This window comes from Phaethon aethereus (assembly GCF_964289735.1).
Source record: "Phaethon aethereus genome assembly, chromosome: 7".
NCBI classification, from domain to species: domain Eukaryota; kingdom Metazoa; phylum Chordata; class Aves; order Phaethontiformes; family Phaethontidae; genus Phaethon; species Phaethon aethereus.
Genome location: NC_138583.1, coordinates 38,561,075 through 38,587,328, shown reverse-complemented (window position 1 = coordinate 38,587,328; position 26,254 = coordinate 38,561,075). Strand labels below are relative to the sequence as shown.

The window sequence follows — 26,254 nt, the reverse complement described above, 5'->3', positions numbered from 1 at the left end:
GATGGAACAAAATCATTACCATCATTCAAATACCACTTCAGTTTTTGTGAAATTAGTTTGCAATACATAATTTCAAATGTTTTTCAAGGTAAGAAAACATGCAATTCAATAAAACAAAGTATAATTTTCTACACTGTAGAAGTCCAGTGAAGAAAATGAAGCTTTCTCCCCAACATTTTCGAACCCATTAACCCTAAACTTGAGTGACTTTAAGGCACAGAAAGACAATTTACATCATCTAGCTTCAACTGCGAAATAGCTTTAGCCCCAGAAGTCTCTCCCGTGACCCTCTAATTCATAATTTACTTAAGACACAGACTTGTGTTTTACTGCCTTCCAGAAAGTCATCCTGCCTTGAAGATGCCAAGAGACAGAGAATCCACCACTGTCTTTGCTTGGTCAATTATTCCAGTGTTCACTTCCCACGTCAGTGCCATATTCTCTGCTCTACTTCACACGTCTCTCTCTCCAGTGCTGTCACCAGCTCCTCCTCTGTCCTTTGACAGGTGTCACCTTCACCCTACAGAGATTCTCCTTCGCTATCACGAAGGGGCACCTCTAAATCTTCTTTCTATTAACCTCAGACAGCTTTCACATCTCACACCACAAATCACTTGCTTTACCTTCTGATGATTTCAGCAGTGTTTCTGTTTTGGTTTCACCACATCCTTGTGTCAAAGTGTAGAAGGGGGGGGTGGGGGAAAAAGCGACATGGGAAATGCTTATCAGTAAAGTCATAAAGTCCTCTCCTGCCCACTGCTTCCTAATCACACAACCTAAGAGTATCTAAAATAGCAATTTTCCCCCATCACAGCGAGTGTTCACCATAGACCACTACGTGTTTTTCAGAGACACTGTTCTTAAGGACAGAGTCTCTTGGGAGTAGAGCTACTTCCTACACTCTTCACTCTTACATCTATGAGTTAGAAATTTTTTTCTCCCCATATCAAAATGGAATTTGCTTTGTTCCACCATATAAAGGAACCATGATTGTCTATTTCAGAGACAATGATCATACAGTTGCACAAATCTGCCAACTGAAGTATCTTCCAAAAATTGTACACATTGGGATCCAAAAATCCCATCTGTATGTCTGAAATTAAAGAGTTCAGCAACTAGCTTGTTTTTCTTGGCTTTGCAAATGAAAAACATACCAAGCTGCCGACCACAAGAAGTAGGGAGTAGTCGTGATTCATTTTGGAGCTACCATCATGGCCAGTCAAATCTCATTTACCGAAGGAGGCCGATACGCTGACTTCCATACAACGCAACGTTCTTCAAAAGTTACTAGGCAAGGAAAGAGGTTGTTCAAAATTATCCTTCAAAAAAGATCCAACGAAGCATGCTCAATTTACTTTCAACACGCTCTTCAGTATTAAAGATTTTGTGATCTTATTATAGGTGACTTCTTACTGCACCATAAGTAGGTCTAGCTCTAGGCATGTGCAAAAGCAGACCAAAGGAGACAATTTCTGTGAGCAGCAATGAACCCCAACCTTGCATCAGACAACTCAGTACCCACAAGCTGCATCTAGTTCTTACCTTCACTACAATAACACACACAGAACCCTCTACTCCGCAAAGAGATCAAGTAAAAATCACCAGTGAGACTTTCAGAGGAAAAAGGAGCCAAAAATCGTAAGTATTAAAATGGTGACAAGATTTTTTCTTTTGTTGCATGTTAAAAACTCATTTGATATGGCAGGCTGGAAACTAATGCTAATTTCCAAGAATATAAATTCACTGCTTTCATTGAAACGACCTGTTTAAGTGGCCAGACTGTGCTTAGTCTTAGTTAATACAGACACTGGTGAAACTGAGGGTTTGGGGTTTTTTTTTTCCCCACAAGTTCTAAAGGCTAGAAGAGAGTGTGCAGTACCACAAGTGTTAAGTTGAATTCATCTTTCTACCAACTTCTATCAAAATCATGGTCAAATCAGATTTTAATGTACCACTTACACTCTGTTTTATTTATTGTCTAGTTTTTCTTCTTACAACTGGTCTATCTTATTTCAAGAGAATTCTCTTGTGAAGGTATATGACAAAAATAGCTTATGATTTTTGTCTAGAAACTCACACACATTTAAGGAAGCAAAAATAAAAAAAAATGTGAAAAGTCTAAAGAGACTATTGGAGAATCTTTCCAGTCTGCTGAACGCTGTAGACAAGGCACCTCCTGTAATTAAACATGGTTAAGCAGCAAGCCCAGGTATGAGACACACAAACTTTGCTAGAGGCACGAGATACAGCCTTGAAGAATACTGAAGGCCAAAACCTTTAAACGGTCATACCCAACCCCTCCCATATTCAGACTGAGATATGGTAGGCATCAGGGAAGAGGTACCAAAATCCTTTCTTACTCCCTGGATTAAGGTTTGTAACCCAGTGAGACAAATACAGGAGAGAGATTACTGTGCAGGTCCTGCCATCGCTGCCGGCTGGTCCCTTGCCTTATACTGAAGGTCAGGGTTTGGCTCAGGTGGGTACAACAACTCATCCATCTTTCATCAACGTTTTTCCAAGGGAAACTGTTCTGGTAACAGTCATTTGGTATCAGACACACAGAACTCTATCTATAGGCTATAACGCAGAGAAAGTCAGTTGAATTATTTACGATACCCTTAATAGCCTCTAATTGCATATCCTCCTCAAACAGTAAATTCAGTGTCATATGTTCCCATTACCTCAGCACATCTAACAATCTCATCTTCTACTGAAGATTTTTGTTCACTAATGTAAAATCACATTATATTTAAGCATTCCACTTCTGCCACCTGTTCCAAGACAACTGCATTTCCACTGGACCGCTTAAATTCTTTACAATCCTCTGCTGATCACATAAAACTCTGGCCTCTCAGAAACACCAGCTCTCACTGATCTATCACACAGTCAAAAACAACAGGCATGTTAGTCACGCAAGCCTCAAACTCAGAAGGGTATACAAAGAATATTATTCAAATATAAATTGAAACAGTTTCTACAAAACAATTGTCTTTCTTCACCCATATAGATCCCAAAGATCGTGCGTCCCAAATGTCACAGTAGTTCCCCGGTGACTAGAACAGAAGTTTATAAAGAATGTGAAATTAAACAAACTTGATTGACACTGCAAGGGGACTATGAATTGATGTTCCTGTATCGCTACCTAACAGAAAAGAAGCCTTGTCTCGGCCGAGAAGGACTGAGTCTTCCATTTGTTCGAGCTATTCAATGCAGGATGCTCAGAGCAATGCTTCCGGAACAAAGCTAACAGGTGATAAACCTTTATGGATACATAAAACTACATGGATACTTCACATCTGCAGGAGTAAGTGGCAATTTTTCAGTATTTTTGATCCAAGGTCTTTTTTATATTTAAAATGTATTATAAAACATTAGGTTTTGGATGAAGATGAAAGATGACGCAGCTGAGCATTTCTCCAAGGTGAAAACATGCTAGTTTTGGTACACCAATATAGCTATATTTCTTACATGAGAAACAAATTGCTATGTCCTGTATTTTGCTTCTTTTGAACAAGTTATTGTTACTTGAACTGTAAGATCCTTTATTTTTAAAATTCCTTCCTCCTACTCATCCAGTGTGGTTAATTGTCTAATATCAGTTCCAGGTAAAACTACACTAGCATTGACGAAAGAGAAGTTAATGTATAATTTCAACCTGGTCATGATCCAGAGGGGTCAGGTTATGCTTGCTAATTATTGCTTGTGTTTTACTCTTCCTACTTTGCTGATGCCACAAAAATGAATTGTTACTGGTTGATCATAGGGGCATCCTTTCAGCAACAGAGTGAATTTTAAGATATGAGTAAGTAGTCCTTGAAGATACCCAGTCTATTAACACTCATTACTATAATTATAGAGTGATTTCAAGCTGTATTCATGTGCACTACAGGTATTTTTAATAGAACTGTACATAGTTAAAATATATGCAGGAGAAGTTTTCAAATATAATTTGATAAATGTCAAAAGAATAATTAGCACTTTAAAATATCATCTAAATCATGTTCAACAAAACAATAATTAATTCACATTCACACTGTAACTGAAGACATTTCCTGTACGTATGTCTTACAAGAGTACACCCTACACCCTCTCACCCTCTGCAGAGCCGGGGGAAGTAGTAAAGTTTTGCGCCCTTACACAGAAAGACATCAAGTTATCTATTCTGCATATTATTAATAATTCCTGCGGTAACACAAAGTACTAACAACATATAAAATTTTTCACTGCCTTTCACTGTTACTGCATCCCAGCACTACAATATTCTGTAAGAGCGATCTCTGTTTGTAGCCATTTCTTGCTCCACCAATGGATCTGGTGATCCATTATCACTTTATTGCAACAACAACTCTTGTTCCAAATCCAAGTGGTAAAAGTAGAAGACAGAAAAAAAGAAGTGAATGGATGACGCACTAAAGCCAAAACTAAAATTGCCATATGTTTGCCAACACAAGCACCACCGTATGCCAAGTAAATGGGACAACAGTAGGTAAGATGTGCTGAGAACAGACAGCCTTCTCACAAAAAGTCAAATATCACTGTCTGCAATTACACAAAGAAATAAAATCAGAAAAGAATGGGGAGATCAAAAAAGGAAGTGCTAATGGACTCGGATATATATGACTGACAAAGAAACCCTCTTAAGATGTACCAAGCTAAGAGAGAAAACAGTATATAGAACTAAACTTAACCAAATTGATGTAGAACAGGACAGCTACTGGACCAGATTTCTCATCTGTCTGACTCTGACCAGTTTCCTATCTATTAGTTGCCAGATGCACACACCTATGGAAGGTAATATATGTAATATAAGGTAAAGGCAAACAGATGGTGAGACTCCCAAAAGTACACTAAGATCTATCCCCACTTTAGATGTCAATAGGCCTCACTACTTTTTCATTATTTAGACCAATATTAATGATACAGCTGAAAAATTCAAATGTCAGGCTTTAAAATCATGGTGCTCTGCCACCAAAGTGGAACGTGAGAACTTGTAGCTACTGCATCAGTCCTTCCTCTAGATTTTAAAAATAATAATTTGAGGCTCTATTCTTCAATCATTTGAATACTGCCATTATCTTGGTTGTCTCAGTAGCACTCAGAAAAGGCAAGTAAATGCTTGTAGAGTGAAATTATTGCTAATGTAGTAACAAACATCCAAGTCTCTCATTTCCACACTTTTCAGCTGGCTAACAACCAAAATAACGTATTGTTTGTGAACAGAGACATCTAAAATCTGGCCAATGACCTGGCCACCGATATTTTTAAAATATTTTTTCTCCCCCTGTGTAAAGCACAGAAAAATTACAAGCCAATGTTTTACAGCTTACTGAACACAAAGACAGTTACAGAAAGTTTTGATTGCTTTGGGTCACCTGGGATTTAAATCCTATTACAGTCAGGTTCAAAAAGACATGACAGAGGTATTTAAGTTTACATCAAGAGACACTTACAATGAGCTCCGAATCACGTCCCATGGAAATGACTGTTCTGTTTACTGTCCTCAATAGCTTTTCCATGATTATCTGGACATGTCGTTGTGTTGGCCCCTAAGGAAAAAGAATAAATTAGTGGTAACCAGATACAACAGACACCAATACAACTGAACTATTTATGCTTGCCTTTAAACCTGCCTGTCTTGAGAAGGTTAAATAAAACATCACTCACTGCTGTTGATCAAAAGCAGAAAATTAGTCTTCCGTTTCAACAAACACCATGCAAAGTCTATTTTATTAATACATGTTACTGATAAATTAACATGTACCGCTACAACTATTTAAATGAAAAGCAAGTCCCTGGAAATACAGCAAAGCCTATGACATTTAGTTACCCAGTCATTTTATTTTCCTAAATAATTTTTCTGACATCAAGAAGCCCGCAGGCATTACCAAGCCTGGGGGGCTATTCTGCAGCAGATCAATTAAAAGAAACAAAAAAGCAAAGCAAAATATTGGTTAAGGAACTTAAATTTCCATCAATTGTTTCAAATTAATATTTCTGTAATAGAAGTAGTCTGCCACTATTTTTGAAAGAGTCGAGAAAGAAACATTTAGTGCAACCAGCTTTTATGAACAAGTTCTGAAACCTCACGCAGAATGACGGCTACAGGAACTGAAGCCAAAAGCCACATGACAAGGAGAAACAGATGAGCTTTGCTCCCATCTTTTACCTCATAAACAGGCTTCTTACTTTTCATGAGTCTGAAGGAGAAGACTTCAGAAGGGGTCTGTGAGATGGAAAGGGGAAGCAATTCCACAGCCAACATTTGCAAGCATTTCCCCAGATAATTATCTAAATAAAGCAGCATCTTTGTGTTGCTTCCCGGCCATCAAAGAAACATTGTGATGAACCGTTTTCTTTCTTGCCCCTGGGTTTGTAGAACATTACCCACATCTTATCACTGGATTATGCTGAATTACCAAAGGCACACCTGCATGTATGAAAAATGCAACTGCATATTTGAAGAGTGATCCATCTCAGTACATACACAGCTACTGCTCCAACATACTTCTCTTCCTGCTGCCAACAGAGCTGTCTTTGGGATAAACCTTACAATTCTGGAACAAAGAGCATCTGCAGGGAAGCATGCATCTATCTCAGTACCCTGCTCCTCTCACCCTTCAGCTCTCCCTGTTTTCTCTATGAGTTTTTTCTAAGACTTTCCTCCTCTCTGCATTCCCAGCACTGCTCCTGCCCATTTTAAAGTTTACTTTATAACCGTCCTCACTCCATGTTTCCTTCCTTTCCCTGTCCCCTTCTCCATCTCCCTGTACCACCGGCAAACGGGTACCTATTTTCTGCAGCCCCCTCGCAGCCGGCCGCTGAGCAACAGCGGCGCGGGGCAGCGCTCGGCTCCGCTCCTGCCAGCCCTGCTCCAGCGGGGCTCAGCCCGGGAGACCGGGGAGCTGCACGTAAGCTGCTGCCGGGGAGAGAAATGCAGCCAACAAAGAGTGACAGGAAGCAGCCAGGCTGTCAAAAACAAATTCCTTTTTCTAAAATAACCCACTCTCTGAAGCAGTCACACGGAACTACTTCAAAAAAGAAACAATCGGAATGATCCCAAAAAAAGAGTCAAGTAAAACGCTAGATACTACGCGAGTATCTGAGGTCCCTTCCAACTAAATTAGTGTATGATTCTACACAAGACCGCAGGTTCAGGCAGCAGCCTCATCAGCCCAAACTTCTTTAAGAGGGCATCAAATCATTGCAGCTCTCCAGTAAAGCACCAATATTTGCATATTTGTGTGAAGTCAAGAGAAGAAAAAAGGGGACTATTATGGAACCTACACATCTGCATACCAGCCCAGGGCAGCGCACAGGTTCTCATCCACAACCACCTCATACATTTACATTATGAATAAGACAACTTATGCTAGTTATAATATTCATGCAGAAGCAGCCGCTTTCCAATTCAGGTTATCTCTTACAGAAGTGGAGAATTCTGCTACGTAACTTTAAACGGCACTTCAAAAAGCTGAACAAGTTTGCTGTGTCAGCAAAGGATACGTTCATACATGTATCTGTATACATGCACCCCCGCCCCTTCAGGCTGGCCTAGCAGGCCAGTATCAATACAACTCAAACATGCACTTCCCAAAATACTCATCATGGAAAAAAACCTAACATTTTCCACCTGGCAGAGGCTTATAAAAGACAGGCTGCACTTCTAATAATACGTATTCTACTCACTATCTAGCCAATGCCTGAAGAAGTGTTATTGGGTAACAGTGCTGTATTGGAGGTGCCTCAGAAACGGTAAAAAACGTTCTGAGATGTCGCACAACACATCCTTGTCACTGGATGCCTAAAAAGATGACTTAAAAGAGACTGGTGAGGGGAAAAAAAGCAGCAGGAAGAAAATCTAAGCCCTCAGGAGTTACCTGCTTAATTAATTCTACTAAGATCCATTTCTTTTAAGTGCTAATCATCACAGAACCGTAAGATACTAACCACATCTTTCTTGTAAAGCACTTCCAGGATGTTACTCAGCAACTGGCAACAAGCCTCCAAATCTTCTTGTCTTTCCAAGTGATACTTCAGCTGATCTGTCATTGTAGGCAGCAAGATTTCCCTGCAGTCTGCACACAAAACAGAGTTACATACACAGCTTTGAATAACTTCAGAGCACTACCTAAATAGCCAATCTACTTCAGTGCTTACATTACACAAAAAAATTAGGAAAAAGATTATAATTTCCACATTTCCAGTCACCTGCTTTTCAACCAAAAACATAAAAACCTGAAAAAGTTATAAGCAAATCAAAATGAAGTCATTAGGTTAGGAACACTTGGACAAGCCCTACCTGCCCACCCCAGGCAAAGCACTTGAGCAGCCTCAGTGATGTTAACTGCCCGTGCTTAAAAACATTAACCGGACCTACCCGGTGCCATCGCACAGCACTACACAAAGCATTACATACAAGCATGGCTTCACACGCGCTTGACTGTTGGCAAGGTGTATTAAACTTCATTTACCCTACCGGCATTGGTCACCAGTGCAGCATAGCCTATGTGTACAAACATGATTCACTGAGATGTATAATGCTCTTCAGATGAACAGTCAGCTGTGCGACATCATCTTTTATAGTCTTAGTCCCGACCTCTGTGCCTTCTTCAGTAGTATTTTGTGACAGTTCCTTCCCTACCCTTAGGTGAGGGATCATTATGGATGGCATACCAAGATGACACACAAAGGTCTGTCAGAGTCTGTCTCTTCAGATGACGAGAAAGTCAGTCATCTGACTTGACAAGACAGTGTTCTGCTCCAAAAATGCCGCTGAAATACTTTACGCTGGTATTCAGATGTAGTTTCTGCAAGTCCTATACAAGGCAAGTGCTTGAGAAAGTGGAAATATGGAGAAGATAAGGAAAACTGGCATATAGCTAAATAATTGAGCTCAACATTTAGCTTTAAGCCAAGAATGTAAGGGAAATAAGGCAAGGATCAATACTCGTAAACCTACTTGTAAACCAGGTAACACTGGGACACTGATCTAATTAATCTAATGATTGTACAACCTGCTAATTGCCTTGCACAGAGGGAGTGCAGGGACCTAGGGTTCACTCCTAACCCTAGACCATGCTCTTTATCCTTTAGGAGAGATGGCACAGCCAGAAATACCTGCCTTCTGTACAGTGCCATCAGCTGCAGCCAACCACGGCATGAGGCTAGAACCATGCACACTTTATCCTCAAAAGCAGGAAAGAATGAAGTGAAAACCCTTTGGCATCCTCCATTCCCAGCGCCCATATAAATCCATGCCCAAAGGAGGGGAACTGGTTATTCTTGTTCATCAGAGCCTGACTGGCTCAAGAGAAATAATGATGATTAAATTACACAGTGTATCTACCATCAGCGTAGTACTAAAACCTATTTTGGGGGTGAGGGAAAGGAGAGCAGGACAAAGAAGAATCAAGAGCATTTTAGTATCTATCCACCTTCTCTAAATAATACTGTAGAACAGGAACCGAAGAAAAACATGAGACTTTCCCAGCTATTTTACCCTACTAGACACCAGGTCCCAAGTCCCTTTCCCTCCCAATCTGCCCAACTATCTCATGTGCATATGGAAAAAGGTGTGAGCTCTGATTTTCCCAAACGAAGTACTACTACATCTCTATGCTAAAACGGCTGGATTACCAAACTGGCAGGCAGTGTTTTCTCAGAGAAGTCATATGCATGAGACAGAAAGCAGCACAGCTATGTATGCACATGAACCAAGTATCTTGAAAAACAATAGTTCCTGTTAAGAAATCTTTATTATCCTGACACATGGACATACACTATCACAATGTAGGTCACTCCAAGAAGTTGCCCTTGTACTATAAAAATCACCTGGCAGATGATCTCTAAAAACACGACTGAAGAATTCACTTTGTCAAATGCTACACTGGCTGTTGGCCCGCGAGATCTCCAGTTACAGAGTGCGTAGAAATATGGATGGAGCTCTTGACAGCTACACAAAAGATGTGTAACACACTGACTTTTTTTAGCGATATTACCCAAATTGCTTGGACTTGAAGGCATATGGATGACTCACAAGAGGCTTCATGGCAGTCCTTAATGACTCTATCATTGCTCAGAGATTATTTTCACACAAAAGCTGAAGTCCCTGGAACCCTGGAAGATGAGAAATGCTCATGAGCACTCAATTAAGTCTTTCTTTAAGATGATTTTAAAGAGTTCTGGACCAGTAAGCATCACCACCCTGCATCAAGAGTGCAAGTAGCATACAGACCACAGCAGGAAGCACAAGACCAAAAAATGAAAACTGGGGATTAATCTCAATTAAGAGCAGATGACCCCATATTGCACTGTGAAAGCACTTATTTAGGGTTATACCTAACACTCTCCTGAGAAGCCAAGAGATCAATATCTCAAAGTAACACTTTCAAGACTAGGAAGCCTCCTCTTGGTAGCAGTACAGTGCTACTCAACAGCAGAAGCCCCTTCTGCAACCAAACATTCCCTTTATCGACACACATTGGTCTCTGCCCTTTTGCAGTGGACATTAACTGGCATCCAGAAGCAGTCAGGATAGGCAGGAGTTAAAATACAATCTAATTGGTGCTGAGAGCTACAACAAATACCAGTAGCTCAAGGATGACAAAGATCTGGATCACCAAAAGATGGTGACCGTGGCTTTGATTCACCACAATTAAGTACCTTTACTGGCTTCATCTTTTGCTGAAGAGACGTCCAGAGACAGAATGTGCACTTCCACCCTCGACTGTTCCTGATGATTGCAGTCGATATTTAGGAGATGCTGCACCCAGGCACCTATATGACAGTGCTGTAGAAGGTATGTATATGTGTATAGGTACTCTATTCTAACAGAGTACCCAACTGCACTGCGTGGGCCCCACACAGGTGCCAACTTCAAAATGGACAAGGCAGAATCATCACTGCTAAAATATGTGCTGCAGGTACCAGAAAAACTGACAGCTGGGAGGCAAAGGGGTACCAAGGATGAAGAAATCAATACATGCTTATGGTGTTGTGTTTTGGCTTGCAGTGAAAAATTGATACAGGCAATAAAAACTCAGTGTCATGGTGAAAAATGCTCTCATTTGATAAGTCTCCATGATAAAGTATGGGCTCAAGAGGACTTGCTTTTGTCACTAAAAAAGAGAAGGAAACAGATGGATGAAGCAAAGATGGACTTCATAGAGAAGCAGGCTCTGCACAAAGTCTGACAGAAGCCTTCAGCCAGTGCCACAAGGTCCAACTGCAATGATTTGAACTGTTCTCTGCAGCTGTTTCACAACTCCCAGGTCATCAGTGACCACAGCCTTCTGTCTCCAACAGAGCACAAAAGAGTTACAGAAGCAGCACCCCACAACTCATCCCTGCAGCAAGATACCTTGCACAAAGGGTGGAATCCTGCTCTCACAAACTGCGCAACAGGGAAAAATAAGTGTCATTGATGTAAAACATAATGAAGAAAAACCATGCTATAATGCAGAATAGAGAGCACTCCATCTCAACAAGATGCGAGACAGTAACTGAAACAGCAACATCCTCTTTCTGCCTTGCAAGCTCACACATGGAAGGATGAGAAATAACAGTGTATAAGCACACCCAACTTCTAGTAGTTCAAGAGAAATATTATTCAGTCTCAAGTGACTCCGTAAGTGCATGTTCACTATGAATGCACAACTGGGCTCTCACTCAAAGACAGTACTTTGAAGAGTTAGTTTCTTCAATGCAGAGTTTTTCTATTTAATTGCTTCTTGGTCATTTAACCTCCAGCTTTATAGCTCAAAAATAAGAAAAATCATGGTGCGTTTGTTGCAGTTTTTGTCTCAAGAAACAGACATTAGACCCCGCAATGTAGCACACTCCTTGCACCAAATGCAGGGGAGAGAAAGAACCCTGACACCCAGTTGCTAAGCTCTCCAGCAAAGACATGCAAACGTGCCTTTGTAAAGCCTGCAAGGTGAATAAATCTTTAATAACTTACAAAGGCCCCTAATTAGAGATTTGAAAGTGTTTCATGTCCCCGTTAAGCCCCACTAGTAGAGAACGGTCAAAGATCAATTTAATAGCTGCAAGCGTGCAGAAGGTCAAAATTGCAGCTATGTCACCTTTGAGTTAGATTGTCTAGAGTATGCTCCAATCAATAGGGAAGGTATTCAAGTTGAATTTCTGAGAAAGGAAAAACTAATTGATTTGTCATACTACTTCATTTGGAATTACACAACCTATACTAAAGACTAAGTTCCCCTGGGTAGACTTGACAAGGCTCCTCAGTTGCCACCTCACAGCCTCTCCGCCTTCCTCAACAACAACTTGTGAACATCTGTTGTTTGGTTTGTAGCTGTCGCAGGTTTTAGAACATGGGAGGATACAACAACGCATCAAGGTGTGCTGGGTACCTGATAAAAAAGATCCAAATCTTTCCCAGATTTTTAACAACAAACAAACAAAGCAGCCCATAAACCACCAACAAAAAGCCCAAAACCAGACATCCCAGAGAACCATGCAACCACCAACACTGCAAAATCATTCTAAAGATTACTTGGTTCTCAAATTACCAATGGAACTCTTATACTAAGGAAGAAATACCGATACAGAGCTTACTTTGAAGTAAGCAAAAAGGAATAAATATTGCCAATGGGAAAGATGAAAGCTATGCCTCAAATCAAGAGTACTTCATGATACTCAGCATCTGGCAGGTAATAAAATCATATTTACATACTGGATGATTTTTACATACTTTTCCTTTCTCTTGCAGGGTATCAGAAAAAAGATATGAGAAAAACTAGCCCTTCTGCCTAAGCTCTTGCGAAGCCGGCGCCGCGTGCAGCTGGCCTCTGCTGATGCAAGGGCGCACCGTGTGCTGCCCCCAGCATCCCAGCTCCTTCGCTGCAAAGTCGCTTCCAGCAGACCCTTATCTCCGTCCCATTGGTTTCTAACCACACAACAGATCCCAGCTTCACTTTGAACTGAAGCAGAAGCAGCTGTTGAAACAATTCTGTCATCTTAAGGTTCTCCAGATACCCCTATTAAAATACAAGAGCTAGAAGGCAACAAAATCCCAAGATGGAATTCACCAACATGCACAAATATAGATTTTTTTTTTTTTTTTAAATCTAGAATTATGGTAATACGCTCTATGAGGAGATAAGATTTTAAGTGCATCCTTTGCTATGAACTATTTGAAAAACACTGGGTTGATCAACTGTATCTTGATTACTTAGAAGTACAGAAGAGGAAAGGTTAACCTTCATCAGCCTGCCTGTCACAAACACCTCCCAGCCCTGATTAATGGACAACCTTGATAAATCTATAGTCTATAACATTAGTGTCCTGCTCAAAAGCCAGCTCTGAAGATAGCTCATGAGTATGATGCACAATGATTACAAACAACAGTAATTCGACATCTGTTCTCTACTGCACAAGTCCAGCCCACAATGATTAATGCCACAGGAATGTGCAGTGAGAATAAAATATTAATCTTCATAAAAGGATGCTCAGGAGGCATTATCAACTTACGAGCATCCAAGCAAAGACTTCAAATGAAACACTGACACAGAACTATGCTGAAGCTAAATACACGCAATAAATTTTTGTCAATTTAAAAACATTTCATTTGGAGGGACACTGACAAATGCATTTTTTGATTTTATGGTTCATTTAGTTAATGTGGTGAAAAAAATAAAACCTATGCTTACTAACCTCAATTCCGCTACACAGCATGAAGACAAAGATAGTAATTTTTAGTCATAATTAAACAATAAGAACTCTTATAAATGCTATATACCATCTACTAATATTTAAGACAGTAACAATTTCCTAATGGAGAAATCATTAGATTTCCTAACTACTTAAGAATACAGCAGCTACACAGCTCACTTAGCAATTAGCTGGAAGTCATTTGCAGCAAAAAGCAACAGCGAATACAAACAACTCCACAGGACAAAGCAAATCAGATAAATCACCATTTACATAAAACCAAAATGTTGACGTTTCTATGGATAAGACACTTCATGTAACTACCAACCATAAGCACTTACACATTTAAAATTGAAAACATGCATTAGGTTATTATAAAACTGTTCCACACTGTTTTTTAAATTCATACTTATATTTGGACATACTCTTACAGAAGACTTTTACAACATTGAATTGTTTCCTGTGCTAAGCTAATTAAATACGTCCTCTGTTTCAGGGTTTGAGGTGGGGTTTTTCGGATGGGAGATGGACAGTGTCAAACGAACTCCTCCAAAGCACAGACTGCCAATTTCCCTGTTCACAACTATCCTTTATCCTGCTGGTATCACTACCTGGGCAATACATACATACAAAAATTAGATGAATCATCCATAGAGAGTACGGGAAAACATGGCAGTTTAGCTCTTGAAAAACTCCTAAAGGGAACACTCTTAGATAGTCACTGTGATGCAGCCCTTGGAAACAGTTCTGCTAAGCACTATGAAGAACTTCTTCAGCACCCATGGCCAAATGATCTTTTCAATGCCCTTCCAGGAAGCATCTCCTCACATATGGAAGGGAACAAAGACTAAACCAATGCACAGCACAGGTCTGCTGTGCCAACAGAAAGGGCAACTGAGCATCAGCACGTCACGGATTATTTTCCATACCTGAGAAAAACAAAGATGCAGCCTTATGCTTTTCCAGAAGAAAATTCACATTTATTTTGAGAAAGCCCTAATAGATTATTTCTAAAAACGTGGAGGGGATAAAAGGCAGATCATGTAAGATGTGCAAAACAGACCTTGAACTCCGTGAACTCGGAAAATGGGCAGAAACAGCTGTCTATGTTAGCAGGGAATCAACAGGAAAATCTTTTCTTAGTGATATTTGAACATTTGTTGTTTCAAGGACAGAAACTAGAAGCATGAAGATCCGATACAGATTTAATCTAGACAGAGAGATGATTTCTACTTGATGGTCTCTGTAACTAACCACAAGCCTGGAAAAATACAGTCTTTGAAGTCACCTAGCTATTCTCCTCTCAAATACATATATACGAATACACTCTCCGCTTAACATTGCTTTGACTGATTAGCTACATACTGATTCCCCCCCCCCACCTTCGGTAGCAGGGCTCAACTACGAGCCACTGTTAGGAGAAAAAGCACCAAAACCTAAGAAATGTACAGGGGTTTCCTGCCAGGGCTGAAGAAAGCTTACTAAAAATAAGTACAGGTTCTGCAAAGAAGAAAAGTTACCTTGAATTTCTGAACAAAACCTATAAACGGCACACAACGTACCCAGAAAAGTGAAGAAATTTTAAAACTTTATTTTACATTCTTTTTTAAAGACATACAAACCACAATACCATAGTACCTTCTCATCCAAAGGCCCAAACTCTTCAGATTTCATAAAGGCCACTGAACCATCCATGACTCAACACCAGTCTTTAAGCACAATGCTTCGGCACACTGTTTCACACACCCACCCCTCTCACCCCAAAATCATTCACGTTTCACAAATTCATGTATTTTGCATTTTCCTTCCTCTGGAGACATAAATCAATCTTCTTTGACCTCTCAAAGCACAGAATTAGAGCATTTTTCTCCAACAAACATACACTGATGAAATGCTGTTTGATTTTCTGTACATTTTACAGCTTTCCATCAATTCCATAATCCTGTATTGCATATTGCTTTTTGAAAAGAAAAACTCATTTCTGCAATATGATACAGGATTAGTTGGATACTTTATAAAAGTATTGCCTATCAGTTAAAAATTACTGAATCAACAAGGAGGAGGAAGAGAGGCAGTCAAACTACATTTTAGCAATAAGAACTCAAACCCACAGAGCAAGCAAAAATAAATAAGTTTAACAAAGGCTGTGGCTAGGGGTTTAATTTATTTTCCACCTTATGAAAGGTTCTGAGCACACTTGGTTCTCCAGACACAAGCTTTTATAGCGAATTACCAGCGGCAAGAGCAGCTTTTAAGGTAATGCTTCTTTCTGTGTGTCGATAAACCCATACACACACACACGAGGTCACATACAACCATACAGAAGAGAGGGCAGCACAGAGGTGTGTACGCTAGACAGAGCCCATTGGAAGCGGCACGGCCGCATCGCTGCTGCGCCGAACTACGTCGTCCTCAGTGCCAGGCTCCATCCCCTCGTGCGCAGCGCTGCTCCATCACAGCTGAGCTGCAGCGGGGTGAAGCGAGTGTCCCATGCGGTCAGACTGTGCCATACTTGCCAAGTTGGGCAACGCCAGCAGCGTACGCGCCTTGAAACTCCATTGCAAGTCAACTGAAGCACGTTAGATTTAAGGCATTAACAGTGACATGAAAAGCCATGGTTAGGAGCCTCCCGATAAGATCTAAAAGCCATTAAGGAGCACTGTTCTGTCACAAAACTGGACTGAGTACAGATTAATGACCCGGCTATTAAAACATTCATTTAAATTTCACAGGAGCTCAATAACATTGGACTATACCATTCACTGTAACCCAAATAGCTGAGTTTGAGAGTTAGGTTTAAAAACCAGCAACACATAATTTCCCCTTCCACCTCTGAAAATGAAATCGGTTGAACAAGGGAAGTCAAAGATTAATATAGTAAATACACGATGTGCCCCTATAGCCTCCTTAGGAGTGCTTTTTATAGTCTCAATTTCTTGTTTTATCCGAGTTCTCAATTTTCTCCTATCCAAGACAATCAAGTCGAATACTTTATATTACTGACCTCTGCCCCAAAGATCACGCAACTTAAAAAGCTGCCAGGAGGAATAATTACTACATAGAGAGCAAGCTGAGAATGACTGAAGGAAAGGAGTAACATTGATGTATGTATATGAAAGAGGAAACATTAAGACGGTCTCAGAGGGACTAGTACCATTTTACCCAAGCCTCAAAACCAGCAACTCCATTTGCATTCCTCCTTTTTAGTCTTGCAAACCCAGCGATTCATAATAAAACCATTTGATGTGGCTCATAAGGGCTAAATAATTTCAAAAGATCTCAAAAGTGAAGATCAAGCTGAACTGCATTTGGACTCGCTGGTGCAGCACATGGTGACACGGCTGGTAGATGCTGTTTTTCAGAGATTCATCCTTACTTCATCACCATCCATAACTGCAGGGAGTAAATTTACAACCTGTGTTATGCCTTGTTGTTCAAGTGGGACTGTAACTGTACTGAAGGCTTCCTTATGGAAAAGCTCTGCCTCTTTCTGGAGAGGTTCAGAGTCTCCACGATCTCTATCTTCCAGTCTTAATTCTCCGTAGACTTCTTCTTTCCCCCCGCAAAGTTTAAGGTTTAAACTTGCACGTAACAAGTACCATGTAGACCCAATAATTTTACAGGTACTTCTTATAAATTGCAAACTTGGAGAATAAACTTACTGCAAATTCAGTCTTAAGAAAAAAGGCCATCAAAATATAAAACTTATTCTCCGAACATCATTCTTTGAGAGCAGCCCTGCCAAGGAGGACTGAGGGGGTCCTGGGTGGTGAAAAGCTGGACATGAGCCGGCAATGTGCGCTCGCAGCCCAGAAGCCACCCGTGTCCTGGGCTGCCCCCAAAGCCGCGTGGCCAGCAGGGCGAGGGAGGGGGTTCTGCCCCTCTGCCCCGCTCTGGAGAGACCCCCCTGCAGTGCTGCATCCAGCTCTGGAGCCCTCGGCACAGGAGAGACACGGACCTGCTGGAGCGGGGCCAGAGGAGGCCACCAAAATGCTCAGATGGATGGAATGCCTCTCCTATAAGGACAGGCTGAGAGAGTTGGGGTTGTTCAGCCTGGAGCAGAGAAGGCTCCAGGAAGACCTTATTGCAGCTGCCAGGACTTAAAGGGGGCCTATAGGATAGGTGGGGACACTTTTTAGCAGGGCCTGTCACAACAAGACAAGGGGAAATGGTTTTAAACTAAAAGAGAATAGATTGAGAGTAGAGCTAGACTAGATCTAAGGAAGATATTTTTCACAATGAGGGTGGTGAAACCCTGGCCCAGGTTGCCCAGAGAGGTGGGAGATGCCCCATCCCTGGAAACATCCCAGGCCAGGTTGGACGGGGCTTGGAGCAACCTGATTGAGTTGAGGGTGTCCCTGCTCACGGCAGGGGGGTTGGACTAGATGGCCTTTAAAGGCCCCTTCCAACCCAAACTATTCTATGATTCTATAATTGCTACTTGTGCAAAATAGAAAGCAAACTTCAAGTGGAATGAAGTGGAAAGGGCCACAGTACTTAATCCCACAGTTGTCAGTAGTAGATCCATGCAACACCCCACCTTCTAGCAGTGCTGCTGAACTGCGCCAGGCGCAAATGCAAACATGGTGAAATTAAGGAGCGTAATAGGTTGCAGCATTCATTGAGTTGGCTTTATACTTGTTCGCTAACTGGAAGAAAATAAAAGTTACTAGATCCAGCAAAAGTTACATAGCTGTAGTTAGACATTATCTGATCTAAGGCCTGCCAGCACAAAGCCAATCCACCAAGAACATTTTTTAAATTGGAATTAGAAAAGTTTGTTTTATCAGCACTTTCCATCATGTGGTCTGAGCATTTTTGATCTAACAGAAGAATCCTTTCAAATTTCCTTTTATCTTTGAACCATTGCCTATTTGGTCCCTCACTAACTTCTTTTGACAGCACGTAAACACTTAGTTTAGGTTAGTTCACCCTGCATTCATCTAGAAAAAGAATAAAACGTTTCACCTCAAATGAAGAAACCTGTAAGAGAAGTGCTTGAACTTACCTTTCACTGGCCCACTAATGTACAAGGAGAAAATAAGAAAGCATGGTCGAATGGCACACTCTAAAAGGTTTATACATTGTTTTACTTCAGCTAGAGGACAGTTTAAAGGGAGAGAATGATACTTAGGAAAGAAAGGACATCAAAAACTTCCATTTTCTCCACAGAACCTCACTAAGCACAAAAGCTGAATTAATAGGTTTTGACAAAATATATCATAGTTAAAGTTGTAACACATGCCAACACCACTGGATGCTTAGTGCCCTTTTAAATTAAAAATTACAAGTTTTTGCTTCTACTTCTTTATGATCTATAACCTGCAGTAAGTGTCAATTAGCTTTTCCTCACTTATTTTAAATCTTCTTGTTCTTCTAATGATACAACCTTAATTGGTTACAACCTCCACCGCGTTCGGCAGCAAGGACAAATCTTGCACTAGCAGCGGTCTGAAGACAATGAATAATGCGACAATTTAACAGTTGCAAAGGTCCTGCTTACCGTGCTGCGTGAAGAGGTCACTGTGAACTATTTCTATCAAGCAATATAGCTTCTGGATTGTGAGCCGGCTCACGGGAACGTTTAGGATGAATTCAGTGAAGAGTTTGCTACATACAAAAGGGACAGGTAAAAATATATTAGTCTCTCTTCAAAACACATTTAAAAAACATCCAATAGCACAGAACAAGATAAACAACTAGACACTTTTGGACAAGCAAGCTCCTTTTTGTCCAGACATAAAAGAGTTAGACAGGAATTTCAGAGAAATTTGAATTGTCTTTAATATGTCTGTTTAGTTTTTTGTGTCTTGTCTTTTGCCCTCTCCCTTTTATCTCAGTTTTACACTCTTTTCCCATGTTTCAAATAAGTTTTTAGGTTTCAAATGTCAGTTGTCTGTGCTATTGCTTCTTTAGTTCAATCATCACATACCGTTAATGCAATAATACATGACCATATAAGCCAAAAATAAAAGCAGCGATAAGTCATGTTACAGGCCTTCACCACCAAAAAAACAACCAAACCAACCCAGAAAAAACCCAGAAACACACACATTTTCGGATTATATGGTATCATCATACTTATCAGCTGAGCTCCCACATAATACACATTTTTAAAAGATTTTTCAATAATTTTGCTATGCTTCCTAAAATCTTGGGCTTTTTTTTTCCCCTGTTTAAGCCTTCACTGCTAAGTATTATTCATTCTCAATTTAAATATTCTAAGTGACAGAAAAACTGTCGTGTTTAGGGTAAAACCACCCAAATCCTGGTGTTTTTCATGCAGTATATTTTCCCAGTACCTTTGCTATCACGTATCAAAATTATGATTTAGTCCAGAAACTCTACAAAAATATGTGCTCCCAAGGCCCACGGGAAGCATAAGTGTCCATGTAAAAAAGTTCACGTACAGGAAAGCAGAAGCTAAGTGCCAGGTTCCTCAGGCCACTGGAATGTTAAACTAAGATTATACTTACCTATTTTATTTCTACTACCTCATTTTGATACACCAGAACATAGAAATGAAAACAGACAATACATAGAAGGTTTGTGCAATCAAATTAGATAAAAAAGGTTGTGTGTTTTTTTAACTTAAACACCTTGTAATAGCACTGTGAAAGAGAAATTGATGGTTTTTTCCTCTTTAAGTTAAAAGTTCTCCTGAAATACTAGTTTTGATTTAGTTTCTCTACTGTTTTTTTGTTCTAAAACATCTTCCTATTTCCCTTTCTATTTACTAAGAACATTCCTATGTTTATGAGCTACTAAAATGTCAATCCAGCAATAGGGTCCACTGAACAAAACCAGGAGTTATTATTTACATTAAATTTATACTTGAGAGTGAAGCATCAAGTATACAGCTTAAGAGTTTTGATGTCAGTTGCCTGATTGATAACTCTTGCTATCTTGTTACATGATTGTACTCCACAAGAGTGCAAAGTTTGTCAAGACACTGCCAAACCTTGATGCCATGCACATTACTTTAAAAACAGGCTGTTTGTCTAGCCCTAAAAATATCTGCAAGGGAAGAAAGGTAAAACCGAAGTGATAAAACATCTCAGGTGATCATATTTCTTTACCTCTGTATATATATCTCTGTGTCTGTGTGTGTGTATATATATATATATATGTAAAATAAAGTTCACACTACATATTTCATTAACTCTACTCACCTAAGTTCTTTTGGATCAAACACTAATTTCACATCATTGACAATAGCTGGCAAGTATTTAAGTGCTGCACCCTAAAAAATAAAAAAAATAAACAAGATTGAAATTCCTATGTCATTAAAGGTAATGCAAAGACTGCAAGAAGAGACTCGCACAAGAGCAGGTCGCTTTGGCTTAACTATTCTGTGGCTTCAGCTGAACCCCTGTGGCTTGCTCTTAGCACATTCTTTTGGGGGTACGTTATCTAAACTGAAACTCCATGACAATGAAACTTTCAGATTTAACAGATTTATAACAAGAAAGAGGCACAAAAGGTTAGTAAACTGGGAAAACCAACAATTAACACCAAAATTAGAGACATATAAGCTCCTTCCAATGTGTTATAGAAATTTTGGTGTATTGGTACACAACGCATAACTAAGTTATGTTTCTCTATTCACTTTTCCCCCCATCTCTGTAGAGCTGGAAAAGCGCCTTCTCCTCATCCTCCTACTCACCAGCCATGCTGTAGGTTTTTGGGTTTAATTTTACCTCCACTACTTAAAAAAGAAACAAAAATGCACAGTTGTCAAGGGCAGTTCTTTCTAATTCCCCTTGAACTTGCAGTTGTTACTCTACCTCACAGTACGGAATGAAAGGATTCAGAAGATACAAACAGATGTTTAGTATTTTAACTATCGTAGCAATTTAAATGAATTTTGGCGTTCCCTGTCTTAGTAACAATTTGTAGTTATTCATTTATGTCTAGAGCAAGCATTCCCTTACAGGCGTCAAGCACAAAAATCCAGCAATTAAAAGTTACCGCCCAGCAATTTTATGCAAACATGCCAGAATTCACTTTGGGTTAGACAACAGCAAATGGACCTCGAGTAACACCACAGACAAAAATCACTTCGTCTACACAAACAGTAATTTCTATCGGACAAAGTTGAGGGTTTTTCTTTACCTGAAAATTGATTTAAATGCCCTATTTCAAATAATAGATGAGAAACTGTTCTACCTAGGAAAGCCTAAAGCAAAAGTCATTGCTTTTAATCTTAACCTTCATCAGCTCATACACATGCACTATTTTTACTGAGCTTCCTCAAATTCTTGCATCCACTGAGTATCAGACTAGAAAAAACCCACAGTAATTCAACTATAAACCACAACAGCTGAACTTATTTTGCTTATCTTTGCATTTTATTGATAATGTCAAACCATTTGATTACAGACATATTTTTGCCTCAAAAGGGGGAATGATTCATTCCCCATACAAGGCATTTCTGTTGGCGGGTTTAATGCTTAGCATCTGCAGCTTCCACCAACAAAAGCACGATATGCTCCCTGTCCTTCTGAATCAGAAGGAAGACAAGTCCTTATACTTTTCTTTTTTAATTGATTCTTTTCTAGACCGAAGTCCATGATGTGACAAGTCATTATACTGTACAACCCCACCGCCAGAGGAATTCAAGAGACAAAAATCCTATGTAGTGGTAGTTGTTAATACTAGGAGGAGCCACAGGGACTTGAGGCGTATTGCCTTGATACATACAAAACCACTTGCCTATTTTCAAACAACTACACTTCTCTGCCACAACCCTAGCAATTTTAAATCTAATTCCACCGTTCTTAAGTGCACAAGGTCAGCTGTTCGTCCACAGGCACAAGGGACATTTCGGTGCAAGTTGTTAAGCAAAAAAGGGGGAAAAAATATTTAGGATCCACTATCAATCAAATACTTTGTCTTCCCAGCTAAAAATACAAGTAACATTAGTGATTAATACGTACTATTTTAGAGCAAAGTTCAGGTATATTATACAGTATGATTATTTTAATTAAATCATTTGCATACCTTTAGACAAGATTAGCAGAGGTATCAGCGATACAAAATATGCCTTTTCTTGAATAATGTATGAAGCAGTTAATTTACATATCGCTCAATAAAAATGCAGATTAAAGTGATTTTGGTTAGGTGGTTTAAGAAAGCATATATCCATGTCCAAAATCATACCCAAAAGCACAAATTCAGGCAATTGTTTTATCCGGATTATAAAGCACTACTGGATTCTTTAGGAATTTTATAAGCTTTGCTATTCCAGCATGTACACAAGTGGCTGCAAGTGAACACTGAGTATAGCCCTGGAAATGTCACCCATCCTGGAGGAACACACTAGGCTATAGCACTGAACAAATTTCTAGTTAAAATATTACATTATTAAAACTTGAGCACACACTACACTCACCTTAGAATCAGCTCATATATTCTTCTGTGAGGTGAATACACAAATCTCTCTTTCACTGAATATTCATTATTACAGAAATATTGCCAACAGCAAACAAAATGTATAAGGCAAGAACATTATAGTACATGTTCAATTCTGTCCTCAAATTCAGTCTATCAACTAGAGTTGAGTAAATACCCAACATTTCCCACCAATATTTACTCAAATAAAAGGAAAAGGTATATTTCCACAGCATTAATATTAGTTGATGTTTGCTATTCATTAAAAAAGAAATGGTAGTGATTTTTTTCACCTGCTGAAGCATTCACAGAAACAGCAGAACAGTGGGGGAAGAAAAAGAGTGTTGAATTCAAAAGCCAGAACAGCCTCTGCTTTTACAGAATTAACTCTTCAAGAAAGAAAGAAACCTGTCAAATAACTTCAAGTAGCCAGCATGGGAAGTTTGCCAACACTTGGTGACCACTTAAAAGAGCAAAAACCAAACATGGTCAATAGGTTAGATGCAAATTTCAGGGTGTTCCAGTTTTTATTCATAGTCCATTTAAACTGTCAAGCTTGATCATCAAACATTTCCATGTATGCTTAAAGGACTACTTACGTGCTCAGAAATCAAGCTCCTAACTGTAATTATGCAAATAGCCCCATTATGTACATGCTTGCGTGTTTTGACGGATGAAGACTCTAATGACCACTTATGAACTGCAGCCATCGCTGTGTTTTTATTTGCTTATCACTCAAATGCATGTAGCAATAAATGTTTAGTAACACATAGTAAAAAAGAGCTTGCATTTTATATCTTGAATTAAAATTTCACACTGTGCTGACACAATCATTAACATTTAAACCATTAAAGTGTTAATTAAGTACTACCAGGTAAAAAAAACTTAAAATATCAATTTAAAGCTTGTAGTTACAACAATTACCAGCCATTTAGGTTCTACTTTATGGAAAAACCAATTAAAGTTTAGGATCTTTAAATTTAAAGAAAACTGTGGAAGTATATTTCCCAATTTCCACTCTCAACTGACTCAACTGTATGACAGGCAATATGATCAGACAAGTAGGCTCACTAGCCACATTAAATCTGTATCTGTGTAATCCAGAGGTCTACTAAATAACTTTTTGTTGATATAAACTCCTAAAAGAGCCGCTCTCACTACAGATTTTACTCCGTTAGAACCTGCAGTTGAAAGTAGTTCTTTTGTAGCACAATTGGAATGTTGGTTATTCCCAGGATACTAGAATATTAAATTCAACAGATAAAAAACCGTTCTCACTTTTTCATATGATGACTGGAAAAAAACACATAAGCAACCTATTTTGTTGTTGTTTTTTTTTTTTTTTCCAGTGTAAGACATGAAATTGGATTACTTTCCACTCTTCATCAGCACTGGACAAAGGTTCAAATTCCTAATCTCTGCAAGAAGTACATGGCAAACTAAACTAAAATCTTAATTGCATAGTTACTCAGTGATCCCTAAGACACTTGAAAACTCAAAGACAGCATCAGAGATAACACAATAATGAAGAACCTCGATTCTCTGATTTTTAATCAAACAGGTTTTTGCAATAATTGCCATGCGATCACATCAGATACACATACAAAGTTGGAAATAGCAGTCTCAGGCAATAATTATACATAGTTTCAGGCTGGACTGCAATAAAAATTTTACTGCCGAAAGTGGCTTCTCTCTTCGTGGAAAAGTGACAAATTATTACTACCCTTATCAAGTTAGAATATCATTCATTTTAAGTACTACAAGCACACAAACAGACTAGCAAAGGGGAAAAATAAAAAGGAGAGAAAGCAGAAACAAGACAGTGCATCGTATGAATAATGGATGTATTTTTCCTGTTACCGAGTTAAACTTCCTTGTACACTCACTGTTATATTGACTGTCAGGGTATTATTGGAATTTTTTTTCCCTTGGGACATGCCTCACATGCGAGTCAAGGATCAGCATGATGTCAACAAGCTCATGTCAGCCTGTGAGCTAACTCAAAGTACCTTTTGATATTATGTCTCATCCCTTCCTTCGCCCTTTCCCCACCACACACAACCGCAGGCGCAGCTGTGCACTTACACAAATAGGTGTTAATTCCCCCTTCAGGAATAGTGTATCTATGCATAAGAAGTATTACACCCCAGCCAAAGTGCAGACATATGAAAAGAACCATTAACTGACACTTATCACATGAACCAGCTGCCAGTAGAACCTACTGAACTGCTCAGTGGAGCAGTGTAGTGCTTCAAGGATACCCTTCTAAGCTATGAAGAAGTGCAATTAAGTATGCCAAGAAATAAAACTCACTAAGTGAAAATAATAAGGTCCAGAAAAGTCAAAGCTTTGCCTTAAATAGACTAAATTAAGCAATAATTGATGGTCACAGTTCTCTGCACAGCCAATACAGAGGACGAAATTCCTAGGTTTTATCGTTCCACAGAACTTACTCCTTAACTCATCACAACCACCTCTCTAGAGCAGCCCTCCTGCGCAGCCACGAAGGAGGACTCATGGGTGGGCCTATAGGCACGTATCAGCAGTCCTCCCAGCAAGAGATGGGAGGACAGATACACACCTTCTCATGTCATTAGGTAAACGTAAGCACCTCAACTTTACGTTTTGGGACTCCCACCAGGGCCCAGGCAATCTGCATTCCTCTTCAGTCCTAACAGTTTCCTCTCGGACACTGTGTAAGCCTGTCCTCTGACTCCAGCTCCCTTCAAGCCCTCCCTAGTTTTAAGTTGGAGAAAGACAAAAGACAGACTAGTATTCCTCCATGGAGCCCATTTCTGCAAACCTTTGCGTTTCCTGGAGATGGCTTCACTCATGAAAAGCAGCATTACCTTAAGCATTCGGTCACCAATGCCCGAAGTCCACCTTCTGAAAAGCCACATAGCCTATCATTTCCAACGCTGACAATCCAGCAAGCCATGAAGAACACATTTACACAGAAGAGCACGTGCTCAGAAACACGTTTAGGAAGTATTACAAGATTAGTACAATCAAAGCGTATTTTGTACACCATCTGGAGACGTATCCTAAACATGTTCTGTCTCAAAGCCATGAAGTCATGCTGTAGTCTGTGTGGTCAGCAAGCACTGGTTGTAAGCATCTCCATTACTCTGTCACACCTGGTAGCAGTTAGTACATCGGCAGGCTTATGGACTAAGAAAAATTA

At 39.7% G+C, this 26,254-nt stretch overlaps 1 protein-coding gene across 10 annotated transcripts in view; it reads right to left on the bottom strand.

Moving 5' to 3' along the window:
* The window catches only part of DOCK1 (dedicator of cytokinesis 1), a gene marked incomplete at its 3' end in the record, with an annotated part of 322,821 nt that overhangs the window by 216,644 nt on the left and 79,923 nt on the right, over positions 1-26,254 (bottom strand). For all 10 annotated transcript variants that reach the window (XM_082001997.1, XM_082002000.1, XM_082002001.1 and 7 more), the window contains 4 exons: positions 20,850-20,920; positions 19,181-19,287; positions 7,951-8,078; positions 5,454-5,549 (listed from right to left, as the gene is read on the bottom strand). In XM_082001997.1, coding sequence (XP_081858123.1) covers positions 5,454-5,549; positions 7,951-8,078; positions 19,181-19,287; positions 20,850-20,920 — 402 coding nt within the window. The remainder of the gene's footprint in view (positions 1-5,453; positions 5,550-7,950; positions 8,079-19,180; positions 19,288-20,849; positions 20,921-26,254) is intronic.